This window comes from Cynocephalus volans, chromosome 2 (genome assembly GCF_027409185.1).
Source record: "Cynocephalus volans isolate mCynVol1 chromosome 2, mCynVol1.pri, whole genome shotgun sequence".
NCBI classification, from domain to species: Eukaryota; Metazoa; Chordata; class Mammalia; order Dermoptera; family Cynocephalidae; genus Cynocephalus; species Cynocephalus volans.
This window is the reverse complement of record NC_084461.1, coordinates 37237782-37253455: the sequence shown is the minus strand read 5'-3', so window position 1 is coordinate 37253455 and position 15674 is coordinate 37237782. Positions and strand designations below refer to the sequence as shown.

Here is a 15674-nt window from a genome sequence, read left to right as displayed (position 1 = left end):
CTTCATTCCATCTTATGGTACAGTAATGATCCGTTGGATGGATATACTACATTGTGTTTATTCATTCATCGGTTGATGAACATATGTTTTTTTCCTACTTTGGCTAGTATGAGTAAAGCTGTTATAACATTTATGTACAAGTCTTTGCATGGATATGTATTTTCAATTCTCTTTGGTATATACATAGGAATAAAATTGTAGGGCATTATGTTTAATACTCGAAGAACTGCCATATATTTTCCAAAGTGGCTACATCATTTTACGTTCTCACCAGTTGTGTGTGATTGATCCACATGTTCCCAACACTTCTTTTTGTCTATCTTTTTCATTAAAGCCATCCCTTTGGGTGTGAAACGGTATGTTATTTTGCTTTTTATTTGTATTTCCTTAATGACTGCTAATGTGAGCATCTTTTTACATGCTTATTAGTCATTTACCTATCTTCTTTACAGAAATGTCTATTCATATATTTAGATCATTTGCCCATTATTTAATCAGATGATTTGTTTTTTGTTATTGATTTCTAAGAGTTTTCTGCTACTGATCTTAGGTGACAATAAAGTATATCTAAGGATGGAAAAAGAAAGAAAAGAAAAATAAGAGTTCTTTATATATTCTGGACGTAAATTCCTCATCAGATATATGATATATGGTGTCCTGTGAAGCACAACAGTTTTTAATTCTGATAAAGTTCAATACATTCATTTCTTTTATTGTATGTGCTAAGAGTGCTTTGCCTAACCTGAGATCACAAAAATTTAGTCTTATATTTTCTTCTAAGAGTTCTATAGTTTAGCTCTTAAATTTAGATCTATCATCTACTTTGATTAATTTTTTTTGTTGTGTGAGAAAGGGGTCCAACTTCATTCATTTGCATATAATTATCAAGTTGTCCCAATACAGTTTGTTAAGACTATTTTTCTTCATTGAATTGTCTTGGCACCGTTGTCAAAAATCAATTCATCATAGATGTATGGGTTTATTTCTGGACTCTTAATTCTGTTCCATTGATCCACATGTCTATTCTTATGCTAATGCCACACTGTCTTGATCACTCCATCTTTGAAGTAAGCTTTACATCAGGAAGTGTGATTCCTCCAAATTTGTCCTTTTTCAATATTGTTTTGGCTGTTCTGGAACTCTTGCATTTCCATTTGAATGTTAAGATTAGTTTGCCAATTTTTACAAAAAAAATGCAGCTGGGATTTTGACAGAAGTTGTTTCGAATCTATGGATCAATTTGGGAAGTATTGCCATCTTAATGACATAAATTCTTCCATTCATGAATATAGAATATCTTTCTATTTGTTGAGATCTTCTTTAATCACTTTCAATAGTTTTGTATACTTTACAGTACACAAATCTTAGACTTCTTTTGTTAAATATTTTCCTGAGGATTTTATTCTTTCCAATGTTATTGTAAATGAAATTGTTTTCTCCATTTTAATTTTGGATTTAAATTTGGATTTGCTGTTGTAGAAATACATTTTACTTTTGTCTATTGATCTTGCATCCTGAAGCTATCACTCTTAATCTTAGTGCAACTGCTTTAATAAAATTAAGAAACACATCCTTTAGAAGTGAATTGGGAGAATTAGTATGTATTATTTCCTCTCACAGGGCAGGCTAGGTCTGTACTGATTGTTTATTGATTCCCACAAGTACCCTAAGGAAGCAATTATTATCTCCATTTTTCAAGTGAAAAAAACAATTACAGAAGCTTAAAAACTATGTGTTGTGTGTGTGTGTTTTTACTTTAACACAATTATATTGACAGAGAATTCATAAGTAATCTATTTATATTAACCATTAATTTCTTTTCAATGTTCTAACATCATTTTTTAACTTTCAAATTATCCTTGTTTTTGTTGTTGTTGTTGTTTATTTGTTTGTTTGTTTTGATAGAAGGATATTGTGTTTGTTGGTTAGAACAAGTGCCTGAATAATTTATTCAATTTTCTACTTTAAATCCAAATGTTTAATAGCAGTTTACAAAAGTCCCACATGGTGAACCTCTTGTGGATTCCCTCCCAAATGGGTGTGTCTGTCTGTCTGTATGTGGTGGTTATGAAATTTAACGTTGTAACTGGTACCTTTAGGTACATTTTGTCTTGTGAATTAACACTATAGAAGTACAAGGGAAACAAACATATAAGTGGTAGATGATCTTCTTGAGGCTGTTTAGAGTCCCGTTGAGCCCTCCACCACTAATCAGAACAAGCAGGTGTACTTATGGATCATAAGGGAGGGAGAGTGGGATGCTATTCTTCTGCTATACGGAATTTCCCAATGATGGCATATAGAACTATGTAATGTGTTCTATGGAAGACAAGATTATCTAGTCAAATCTATTTGGAGGCTGACAATTTATATTTTTAAGGGCTCTGTCATGATGAATACAAAAATTTTATAATCTGTGTAATCCAGCATTACTGACCCTTTTGACAAAAACTACTTTTATTTTCAGAAAATACATATTAATATCTCAAAGAATGTGGAATAGTATTAGCATCTTGGAGAAGTTTTTATCTATTGTAAAACAACTTTTTACACACATGATTTGTGCTAAGCTAATTAATCTCTCCGTGCCTCAATTTCCTCATTTGTAAAATGGGTATAATAGTTGTATCTACACCATATGGTAATTATAAATATTAAATAAGTTAACATTTGTAAGGCACTTAACTAAGTTAATATTTGTAAAGTGCTTACTATTGTTTGGCCTATAGAAAATTGTATATAAGCATTAGTTAAATAAAATATACTTAAAATATTATAATTACAATTATTAGTAAACACAATACTATTAGTACAATTTTGTTAAAATATTGCTATTACTATTTCATTATTAGCTCTCTATCAGACTTCCTTTGCTGTATTGTATTGAAGAGAGTGAACCCAGAATGGTATTTATTATGTAAAAATTTATTTCATAATCTGCTTTCAAAGTTTGCACTGGCTTTGTAGGTCATGAAAGAACTGTAAACCCAAATTTTATTTCATGTCAATGCCAAGAACAATTAAGTGAGTGCAATGGGAGAACCTAATAGATCCAGTGGGGCTGAGTTTTGGCTTCTACTCCTCTCTGGATTCCTCGTGATGGACTAGGAGAAAAATGAGCTTTCCTTCAAGTCATTTGTCATCCATCAAAAATGTCTAGGAGAGGAATTTCTTTCATATAAAATAAGGTAAATTTTAAAGATTGCTCTACATCTATTGAATTCTTGAAAATTACTTTGTTTCTAGGTTTCATTTTCTGGCAGGAGAGCCCAGAGGAGAAGTCCTTGATAATTCTTTCACTGGAGGAATATGTAAAACTGTCAAAAGCAGTGGAGCAAGCAATCCATACCGTGTTCCAGCAAATCTGGAAAATGTCAGCTTTGAGGTATGATGCGATCACGGTGGCAACTCCAAGGCCAATGGTGATCTAAGCTAAATTTCTAATGGAAAATTAGTGATGAATGAAGAGACAAAACAAAGAGGTAGTGAAAAAATGTAACCACTTATTATGTATTTATATTTAATGAGGTTCATGTTATCATAAATTTATAGATGAAAAGACTAAGGTAACTAATTTGCCCAAACAGTTGGTAAGTAGTGGACTAGAGACCCAAGCCCAGATTTCCCTGATGTGAATTTGTGCTTTCTCCAATGAACATACAGCTCCAACGTACCCCCACGCAGATAAATCGCTTGGTTTATTCAGAATTTTCTCCTACCATAACTAGTTCTATTAGATAACTATGAAATTTAGACATAAAAAAGTGCCAGGCTCCTAAGAAACATCACGATTAGTCTAAATATAATGAGGTGGTTCTGCTCACCTTCCTTCCTATTTTGTTTGTTTTCCTAAGTAGTCATGAGCAGCATACTGCCTGCACCCAGAATCTACCCCAGTGCCTTACACATGATAAGTGCTCCATACCTGTTGCACTAAAGTAAGCAATCGATTTCTTTTAAATTGTGGTAAGAGAGACAGGGAGTACATGGTTTTGATGGTGACATCCATGCATACAAATTTGACATGCTGGAGAGAATTGCAGAAGTTCTAATAATATCTGAGAACCACTTTATGGGTAGTATGAGTTCAGCAAGAAATTATTCCCTTCCCTTCCTTTAAAAAGATTTTTATATGCATATAAATACAGGCATTTTCCAATTTAATAACTCAATTTAAAGCCATTTAATATACACTAATGGATGGGTAATGTCTTTGGAGTCCAACCGCCAAATTCAATCACCTCTGGGAAGACTGGTGGTACTATTTTGAGATATATTTTATTGAATAGGCTTTGTAGACAGAGCTAAAACCTAAACATTTACATATAACACTGTTCTGTTGGAGGATGCTTTCTAGCTCCCAAACTACCAATCCACAAGTTTACTTTCAAAATACAATAATTTCCCCAAAAAACATACTGTCTATATTCTCTGCAAGCATCTGTTTCATGCAGTTTTACAAGTAACAAATTAAACACAGTACATGAGATTAAGGGTAAATTTGAGCTTAGATAACACTTTACACTTGTAGGATACTTTAGAGTCTTCAACGTACTTCCCTATATTGTCTTACTCAATTCCCATAACATCCTCCCTAGAAGGGAAAAAAGAGTTTACATTCATCCTACTAATAGATTTAGGCTCTATGAAGTTAAGCAATTTTCTTAGAGTTTTTCAGCAAGTACATGATACAGAAGAATTAGAACTCCTGGCTCCTGGGTCTTAGTCAGGGCTGCCTATGGTAGATGAAACCTTGATAGTATTATAAAGAAAGACATAAACAACTGCAGTGGGTAGAAGGTCAGAACACCTTTCCTGTACTATCATTTAAAAGGTATCATTTGTGAGGTTCACCAGGGATGTGCTGGAGTCAAATCTTCCAGCTCACAAAAGCCAATTGTTAAATATTCAGGAATTTTGCAAGCCAATTCTTAAACATAGCTGTTATTAAATATTAAATCTATAATCTTTCAATTAAATATATTATATTAAAACAAATGTCATGATTACTTACAGTTTATCAGTTCTCAATTATTTTGTTATATTTTACTATTACCTGTGCTCTTGCAGTTATTTTTATCTATCTACTGTATCTGTATCATAAAAATACTCTATAATTTGCTACTGTGCATATCTTCCTAAGTTTGAATTCAGGGCATCACATAGGCAGCTTGAGATCAACCATAGTAAACAAATATACACCATGGATGAGGCAAATTCTATGGTACATGACAGCTTTTTTCCCTCTCCCAGGTAGCTGTTTGTTAAACATTTACCAACACATCGCTGGGTTCACCCATGTAACTTGGTTGCTCAAGCCAAGATGGTGAATTACATGAGGAAATACAGTCTGAAAATCTCATTCAGATTAAAGTAGACTCATTTCATTAACAATGTAGCTCTAAAACTTAGCAACTTTAAAGAAGCAACCTAAACTAATCTCTAACTATATGCCATTGAGTTTTAGATAACAGTCAACTGCAGAAGAACATCATGATAATGTCTCTTCAAACAAAGATTTGAAAATGATCAGACGCAAGGTCACAGCTATCTATTTACTTTTCACTCATCTCTGTATTACTTTATCCATGCCTTTAGCAGGCAGCTGTGCAAACCTAAGCTATACCTTACTGAAAATAGTAGAGAAGAAGAAATTCAGCAGGCATACGACTTCCCTTTTTCTGTAGTATTGGAGCTTATTATGAAATAGTCAGCTGGCTGATTACAGAGGCTCATGAAGGGAAGGGAAGGCAACTGGACAGGGAGTCAGAATAGAAGACCACAGGTAATGAAACACAGACACCAGGTAGAACACTTTATCGATCAGGATAGGTTAGGTTTTGCTGCATTAACAATTCCAAGATGTCAGTGTCTTAAAACAGTGTCACTCATACCACATGTCCAGTGAGAGTTAACTAGGAGGACTCTGCTCAGAGTAGTTGCTCAGAAACCCAGGGACTTATGAGGTTTCATCTTGACACATCCATCCATGATCAATTTCCAAAACAAACGGAAAGTGACATATTGCCCATCAATTATTAAAGTGACTGATATCACTTACACTCATACTTCATTGGCCGAGGGGGAAAGGTGACTATAGTATTTGTAAACAAACTGATGACTGACACAGTGGTCAGTCAGGAGGTGGTCAGCTTTTGGGGATTTGGTAGCAAGTAAATGGGAACCTAATCACAGAAAGTGTGATGCTGAAGTCAGACTCCAGTCTCTTGGAAAAGTATAAAATGAGGTGGGACTTGGTTCTAAAGATCAAGCCGGGTTATTGGAACTATGGTCCCAAGTATGAGGATGCATTTGAGCTGTATCCTACCCAAGGCCCAGGCACATCCAGGAGTCAGATCCCTGGCTTGCATCTGTTTATTAAGATGAGAAGAGACCTGTGGAGGGAGGTCAATCAGTCCATCAAGTGAACAATAAAGGCATTAGCTATTATTCCATCTCTGCAATGAGTGTTAATCAATATGTTAAACATAACTGATGGTGTGTGTGTGTGTGTGTGTGTGTGTGTGAATCTCCTCAATGTTTTATGTTTTGTGTAAGGACTTTAAAATGAGATCACATTAGCAGTAACTCTAGAATTATGCCCTTTAGGCATCCCCCAATTGCTAAAACCCTGTACCAGCCCCTGGAGTTATATCACTTACTCAGGAGTCCTCCTCTTTCCTTTCCTTGGAGCTGTGCTCCTGGCTATCTGTAAACTGCAGAGTCAGGTTACCACCACCAGACTTTCCTTACTGATATACTGACCTACTCAGACACTGCCTCTTGCTGCATCCCAAAGCCTTGAGGCACCTTAATAGCTCTGCAGTCTCTCAGTTCATCCCTACATCGTTTACAAGATTCACAACTTCAGGTTCTGTCTCTAGCCCTCACACCAAAAGGAAACTAGATGCCACCGTGTCTCCTCCACTCCTCATATCTCTCAAATCTCTTCTGCCTCTCCCCATAAACCCACCTCCTTTCTTCAAACACAAAAGTAAAAGTGTTGGTGCATGCATATTGAGCCCCCAAAGAGTTATCAGACCACCAGAGTGGGCTCAGCTGGAACATAGGCAATAATATGCAAAGTAGGGAACACAATTTCCCCCCCAGCCTCTGGTCAATGTCTCTTCCTGGGGAAATCTAGGAATGGAGTGTATCAAAGTCCACCTGCTTTTCCTTACACGCCCACTGAAAAAACTCATCTTCCTCCTTTAAGAAGTTGCTTTAAATTTCTATACAGTGGTCCAGGTTTCTGATATAAAATGGTGTAGTATTTTCATATAACTTATGCACATCCTCCTGTATACTTTAAATCATCTGTAGATTACCTACAATACCTAATATAATATAACTGCTATATAAATAACTGTTATACTGCATTGTTCTTAAGTTTGCATTATCTTTACTGATGTATTGTTATTTTTTATTGTTTTTGGCTTTTTCCCCCAAATATTTTTCATCCAATGTTGGTTGAATTCCCGAATGTGGACTCTTCTGACTGCATTCTCTTTCCCAGAATAACATTCCCATATCCTCTACACCCATCCCCCTCTTCCCCTCCCCCAATTGGTCAACAACTTCTGTTGTTTTATCTCCTCAGTATCTTTCAAACTCATGAGATTCCACCCAACCACCATTCCTCTAGACCCGACCATTATCCTATCTCACTTGGCTTATTGCAACAGATTTTGTTTTGCTTCTTTTTTTTTTTTTCCTTTTTTTTAATCTTCATTTAATTTTTTTTTTTAATTTACTTGTATGTATTTGCAGAGTATGGTGTGTTTGTTTCAACATATGCATATTCTGCACAATGACTCACTGAGTAGATAGCATAGTTTTGTATTCATGTAAAAGGTTTTTAAACTGTTCTCTTTGCTCCAACTTTAGTTAACTATGATTAACATGATCTTTGCAAAACACAAATGCGATGGTGACGGTCCCGATTTTTTATTCATTCAGTTAATATTTATTAAGAACTTATTATATGCAAAATCTTGCCTTAAGAATTAAACCCAAATATTTGAGCAATACATACAAGACCTTGCCCCAGTTTCCCAGTCTAATTTTTCACCATTGCTCACCCATAAACCTTCCCTCCCACCCAGCTATGGTATAGTCAGATTTTTTCTGAGTTTTTGCCCAGGATGCCCAAACCTTCTTCCTTACATGCTATATCTTTTCTTGTGTGAGAGCTAATTAATTTATAAAACAAAATATTTGTTGTCTGAGTATTTTTAAAAATGGTAAAGAAAAATAGGCAGCTATATTTAAATAAGATTGTATCATTTCCTTATTAATTGATGAGTTTCATTTTGTGGACATTTTAAGCACAAACTAGCATGCACTGCAATGTCTAAAAGGAACACTGAACTTTTGACTGTATTTCACTGTTGAGCAGCAGTCTTTTGCAGCTGGGTTATTTTGTCTTTCCTTGGCTAATTGTTCAAGCTACTTAATGGTGACATGTGGTTTGTCTTATTTTAATATTGAGTGTTTTAAAACAAGAAGAGATTTTTCCAGTGCAAACAAGATAAGCATCTTTAACAAAAAGAGGTACTTTTCAATCAATTTACATGTAACATTTTTTTTTACCATTTTTTTATTTGACACATAATAGTTGTGCATATTTGTGGAGAACAAAACCATACCTCAATGCATGTATACAATGTGTGATATTCACATCAGGATAATTAGTGTACCTATCACTGCAAACATTTATCATTTCTCTGTGTTCAGAATATTTGAATTCCTCTCTTCTAGCCACTTGAAAATATACAATAAATTATTAATTACAGGCATCTAGCACTACTACAGGACACTAGAACTTAGTCTTCTTCTTTAACTGTAATTTATTTTTTAATTCATCCATTGTTCTTTTATTATCACCATAAATATAACAGAGGTTTAACTTGTTCTTGCAAAATACTCTGAACTACTCACAGCTCAAGTCAAGTCCCGCTGGCTATATTTTCTCTTTTTCCCAGACTGAGTCAGTGAAGACTATTAACCACCCACCAGGTAGAACCAATGAATTAATTATTTGTCTTCTGTCTCCCAGATATAGCCAGTAGAATGCTGCAGCAAAGATCCCAATAAAGCTAAGGAGGTGGAGATGGAGCTAGAGCAGGCTCAGATAGAATCATCCCTCCCCTTTTCTGGGTCAATTTTCTAAAAGGTACTTTAAATTAGATTACACATGACACCAAAATTGCAGACAGACTAAAAATAGCCCTCATTGCTTATCAACCCTGTAAGTCTCATCTTAGATGTCATTTCTTTGAGGGAGACTTTACTGATATTGCCTCTCTGGGTGTCACATTTATCTGTTGGATGCCATTGGCACAACACTGACCACATTGGATTAAGTGTTGATCTGTCTCCCTAACTAAACTATTAACTCCCTGAGTGCAAGGACTAACGTCATGTTTTATTCTCTAGCAAAATGGGTCCTCAATAAATATTTGTTGAGTGCATAAATAAATGACTAATTATTGCATTAGATATTCACAAGTAGCTCCAGTATTTCCTAAATTATGTTTTATTTCATATGGATTTTTCTCCAGGTAAAAACTGAAGAAGATGATTTCGAAACGAATTTCTACAAAGATTTAATTTCTCTTGGAAATAATAAAAACAAACAAAGCTCATTTTCGGGTGAAAGGGGGAGCTCTTCTAAAGTACCAATTTTTTATTCCTCAAAGAAAAGTCAAAGTGTCAACCATAATTCTGCCTTCAGACAAGCCATTGAAGCCTCCCACAAAAAGGTAATAGAAATGTTTCCCAATCCCTTTATTCTTTCTTGAAAATTGACAGCAAAAAAATTCCAGCAATCATGCAACAAGGAGTTTTGATATCAGATCACTAGGATTTCTAACACATGTTTAAGCAATTTTTTGCTGTTTTATCCCACCTTAAAAGTTATAGAGGTAATGTGTATAATGATGCTTCCTTTTTGCACGCATCTGACCGTGTTTATTGTTGTGTTCTCTTTATTTTCACTTTTCTTTGTTATATTGTTGTAGGTGTGTTTCTTATAAACCATATATAACCGGACTTTGTTGTTTTATGCAGTCTGACAGTTTCAGGCCTTTGCTGAGAAAATTCAGCCAACTTACGTGTACTCCCTGAAATACCTGATCATACTCTTCTCGTCTTTTACTTTTCCTAATCATTTCACTTTGTTGCTGTTTCCTGTTTCCTTAAATTTGCTATTTTTGATACATTTCTATCTATTCCCTTTTGTCTTTTTGGTCATTTTGAAAGTTCTAGTGTACTTTTAAGTTTATACCTTTTCCTAGTTAATGAGCATAGTTAAATCTATATTTTTCTTTAATTTTATCACATGAAATCATATCTGTAGCTCCCCAAAAGACATTTTATTTATCTGTTCTCTACATCCCATCCCCACTATCTTCCTGAGAACACACTTGCTTCTCTACTCTTCCATCACTGGCTTCCAACATGCAATTTCAGTGAGATAGTTAAAAAAAACCTTGTGTTCCAAGCCACTCCTGGGGATTATTTCATATGTGCTTTTACATATGTTAGTTTGTATTTTATTTTGACTGTAATCTTCTCTATTTAAATATTCCTAAGATGGCCCTTGTAACTTCCAAGTTTATAGACTATGTTCTATATTTGTGTTATTTTTATATGTGTACTTGTATGTATGTTTTGTGTGCACACATGTATGTATGCACATGTATGTCTTGTGTGCACACATGTATGTCTGTGTGCACCATTTATTTTCTTCTCATCCTTCCTTTCTTGAGATGTCTGTTTCATTCAGTTATCATTTTTCAGTCTTTTCTTTAGGTAGGATACATGCAAAGTATATTCCCTAAATCTTTGTATATTTAAAATTGTCTACCTTTTTTCCGAGCAATAAGGATAAAAAATATCCTGGTTGTATCACAGTCCTCTTCTCTTGATAGCCAGCAGATGTCCTTACGTTGTCCTCTAATTTTCATTGTTGCATAGGAAAAATCACTCGCAAAACTGATTTTTCTAATTTTGTTTTCTCTGTCTGGACATTTATAAGAATTTGGGTTTTTTTACCCTTAGAATTTAGGGTATGTCTGAGTGTTGGACTTTTCCCATTATCTTGCCAGAAACTTATGTAACCCTTTCAATATGTAAAGATACATTTTCACGTGGTAATCTTTCATCTGTTCCTTTTTCTCCTATTATCCACATGTTCAGTTTCTTGGATATATCTTCCAGCTCTTAAGTGATTTAGGGGACAGATTTCTATTAGAAATGTTTAGACAGATACAAAGGTCTTTGAAAATAGTACCTGATCCTCTCTACAACCACCACTCTCAGTTGAGCCCTGAGTCATGGAGCCTGAGAGGGAGAAGGTGAAATCAAGAGATGGAGGTACCAGTGCTGCAGCCAATGAGACCAGCAGCTGGAGGGCACCATTTTCCATTAGTCATCCGTTCACACACTTATGTAAACATAAGATCTTACAGCACTTTTTAGATAATTTTTCTATGCATTTCATTCATCTTCAAAAGAACCCTAAGAGGTAATCAGAGTTGGTGTTTTAATGCCATTTTGCAGAAGAATAAACTGAAGTTTACATGTTTATTCTTAATTTATCAAATATCTTATCAAATACCTACCATGTGGCAGACACTACACTAAAGTCCGAGAAACTATGTCACTTCCAGTGATCTTACAGTGAATAAATGCCAGAGTTGGGAACTGAAATTAGTTGGTCTGATTTTTTCCCACTATTCTTATCCACTACATTATACCTCAACCTATTTGATTATTCATTTATTTATTCACTATTTCAACAAATTGTGGAAGGAATACAGTGCTGGTGATATGGACATGTAAAAAAATGAGAATAAAGTACATTCCTTTTATAACAAATATTGTTACTTCCTTTTTGAATGGGCTATGGGTCATATGATGTCCTCCAAACTCACCAAATTACATTTGTAAGACAAGGTAGTATCGGAATTACTAGACAGTAAAAATACACATGTCTAGGCCCTTCCTTTAATCTACTGAATCAGAATATGGGGTAGGGCATGTGAATCTGATCTTTTTTTTTTTTTCTTTTAAACTCCTCAGATCACTCTGATATAGCATCCAGGATTGGAAATAACTGCCTAAACATATAATCAAAGATAGAAGGGAGATGGAGATGTTGAATTAGATGGACATATAGGTATCAGCCCTGCCATTCAGACTTGCTTCACAGAATTGGTTTATAAATGTTTCAAACATGCTAGAGAATATTTGTAAAACCCATATTTGTAGATAAACAGCTGTCGTGATCCTCTAATAGTCTGCCCCAGAGTCTAAATATTTAGGGCTATTCACGATATCAGATTGGAACATATGAAACTGCTGTTGTTCAACCATTTTTGACTTATGAAATTGTCAGCCTCATATGGTTCAACCCAATATTATGACTATTGTTTTTGATTAGATCTGAACATAATACAGGAATCTCTGACTAAACAGAAAATGCTACTGCAACCCCTCTTTAGTCTTCAAGTAGTGAAAACAAGGTACCACAAACTTGAAAATTAATCCAAGCGCTTCAGTAGAGCTTAATGCTTTATTTATTTTGTCAATCACAGAGACATATGTTCGGCACATAGTCTTTTAAAGCAAAATGCCAGTTAACTCAATAAGATTCAATGCTTTTCTGATTCACTTCACAAAATTGAAACCACAAATATATGATTAAAATCAAGCAAGATCTCACAAATTATTGAAATGGATTAAATATGATTTAATAACCTGCTATAATATAATTATTTGTCTAAAATAGCCAGTTCTAGCCATTACGCACTAGAGAGTAGAACATCACAGAAGTGCTTCTGCTAAGTTCAGCTACCAAAGTTCAACTTGTATTTTCCATGACTTAGTTTTTAAAGCAACCTGGAAATTTTGAACCATGCAGAACAGGCATTTCAAATACTCAGGGAGTGAGTATGCTTCTTACTAAAAGCACAAAGGCCGTCCAACTTTTGAAAGCTATGGTTTTATGACAAAATTCAAGCATTAAACTTAAAAAGAGAACTAATGGCCGCTTACTAAAATGTAAGCTCCACAGTCTTGAACTTCGTCTGCCTTGTTCACTTCTGTATCCACAGCGTGTGAGATAGCTAAGCAATAAACATACTGACGTCAAGAAGGTAGGAGGGAGGGAGGGAGGAAGGGAGTGTTACCGACAGGCCAGGCTCAGCTTGCTCTCTCACATTAAACAAATGACCTGAAAGTCCAAAAGTTGGTGCAAGGATTGGAAGGTTTATTCAGATTACTGGTACTCAACTAAATGTCTAACCAAGCAAACAAAGAGAAAAGAGGAGCAGTAGGGTCCAGTTTATCCTAGTCACCATCGGTGGGGCCAACCTATTCCACTGACAGTAATTGGTAAAAGCAGTTCTCCCCACTGTTGTCGGCATAAAGAAGAAAATTATCTACTAAATTTAAATCAGAGGAGCAAAGCATAGCTGGGAGCTCTCCAGGGTGCACCTATACAGAACAGCAGAAGAGGGCTTCGAAAATCAGAAACAAAGCATTGCCGAGAGACCTCCAGGGTGCTCCTACATAGTAGTGGATACAATCAATCAAACAGCAGAAGAGGCTCAGAAAATCAGAGAAAGGTAAAGAGAATAAAATGTTGCCTTGTCAGAATTTAGGCCAGGGACTCCAGGAGAGATCTCACCAGCAGCAGAGACATGGTGCTGTGATATGAACTCAGCAAGAAAGACTCCAGACACTCAGGGGAGTCAGAGAGTTAGAAGGTTTATTATGTGTAGGACCCAGGTGAACTCTCGTTCTGAAATCCTGGAACCCTGAACATGAGTTTAACAGGGTTTTTATAGGCAAGTTTGGCAGGATCCATAAGCTCAGGTTTGAACTTATATCTTAAGCAAGCAGCTGCTGGTTTCAGCTCCTTTTCACCCACATGACTTAGATGAGCAGGCAAGATTACAGAGATAAGCCGGGGCGGGCAAGCAAGGTTACAGAAGCAGAAATGCTGGCAGGCAGTTGATTATTAACTAGGCTGAGTTCTGGGGGCCCTGGGAGATAAGCTCATTTTTCGAGTTAGTCAGAATTTAATTTTGAATTTTCTTAACAATGGGAGCAACATAGTCCCAGTGGCCACTTGCCTCTTGCAGCTAGAGTCTTCTCTGGTGCCCAAAGCTTTCCAATTTTGGCCAGCGATTAAATTAGGCTCTTGGATTCTGAAGTCATAGAAATGAACAATGTACCCAGCAGTAAAGCAAGCAACACTTTATTAAAAGAGGAGACAGACTTATGCATAAGCAGGGTAGTGACAGTAAAGCTAGCCCTCCAAGGGGAGCTGTTCGGAGTCTTTTAAAGGGAAAGGAGTTAAGGGGTACAGGCTAGTGTCACTGGAGGTGGTCCATTCTGTTCTTCCTTGTTACATCATGGGTGCATGCTCAGTAGGTCCAAGATGGCAGTGGTGTTCATCATTGTCACCGCAGGGGAGTTATTGTAGCAGTCACCTTGATGCTTTGTACGCAGGTGGGAATTCCTAAAAGGTCTTAAGGTTAATCTGCAACTTTTACAATCATGGTAAACAAGACTTGGGGAGGGGTTTTCCAACTCAGTAAATATCTGTTTCCTCTCTTATCTCAGTCTATTTTGTCAGGGCAGCCCATGGGGTAATCATTTACCCTGGGGGGATCTCATGACTGAGGACTGGAAACGTAACAAAGTGTCCTCTGCAGGGAAAATGGAGTCAGTTTGGTTCACAGGCCCAGCCTTACTCTGTCTCAGGAGGGAGAGGGAAAAGGAAAGAGAAAATGTATATATTATAACTCTTTTTTGATCTTTGTGATTGCTTTTTTTTTCTTTGTGTTAGCAGTCATTTTGTGTCATAATTATAGCATACAGGAAGATGGTCTTTTAATAATTAAGAGTTAAAATAAAGTTCTTTTGCTAAAACATGGTCTTCACTCTGTTACTATTACTCAAACACTACAATTTGTTAAAATTGAGAGATCAGATAAAGTATATAAATATTTTTAAAAAACCAAAACAGTGTACATGAATATACTCAAATCTCAGTGGCTGTGTAGAAGGACAACAAGGGAATGAGATTTTAAACATAACACCAACCACCTAATTCTTAATTAATGCAGCATAACAAGAAACAAGAAGTTTATAAACAAAAAACTTATATATTTATGCATATGGGTAAAGGAGTGAGAATATAAATAATTTTGTTTAATTTCACCCATCAAGTAATTTAGAATTGCAGCATTTTGGAGTTGAAAGAGGGTGTGAACGTCATTCAATGCACAGCCCTCATTTTATCATTTGTCATCTGAAGTCTAGAGGATTTAAATGCTTTTGGCAGTTAATAACAAAGCTGCAACTTGAATCTCAGTTGCATAACTTTCAGTTGAAAATCTGCACAATCCTTATTCAATTATTTGCACTAGCAAAGCATTCTAAATAAAAACTCAGTAGGAAATGCCTCCATGATTGGCAATCAAGAAAAAAAGACTGACTTTTCTGATAAATGATCTCTTCTTTGATAGAGAACATATGCCTCAGTCACACAGTTGACATTTGAGATAAACTTATCTGTTTAGCACTTTGAACATCTCAGGAAAAGGTACTAGAAAGTAAAATGAAAATTAAAACTTTGTATGTGAGAGCATGCATTA

The 15674-nt window shown here is 35.6% G+C and overlaps 1 protein-coding gene across 1 annotated transcript in view; it reads left to right on the top strand.

Annotated features, from left to right (window-relative positions):
* Positions 1-15674, top strand: part of C6 (complement C6) — a 57665-nt gene that overhangs the window by 10859 nt on the left and 31132 nt on the right. Inside the window, exons 5-6 of the mRNA XM_063087514.1 lie at positions 3247-3385; positions 9564-9764. Coding sequence (XP_062943584.1) covers positions 3247-3385; positions 9564-9764 — 340 coding nt within the window. The remainder of the gene's footprint in view (positions 1-3246; positions 3386-9563; positions 9765-15674) is intronic.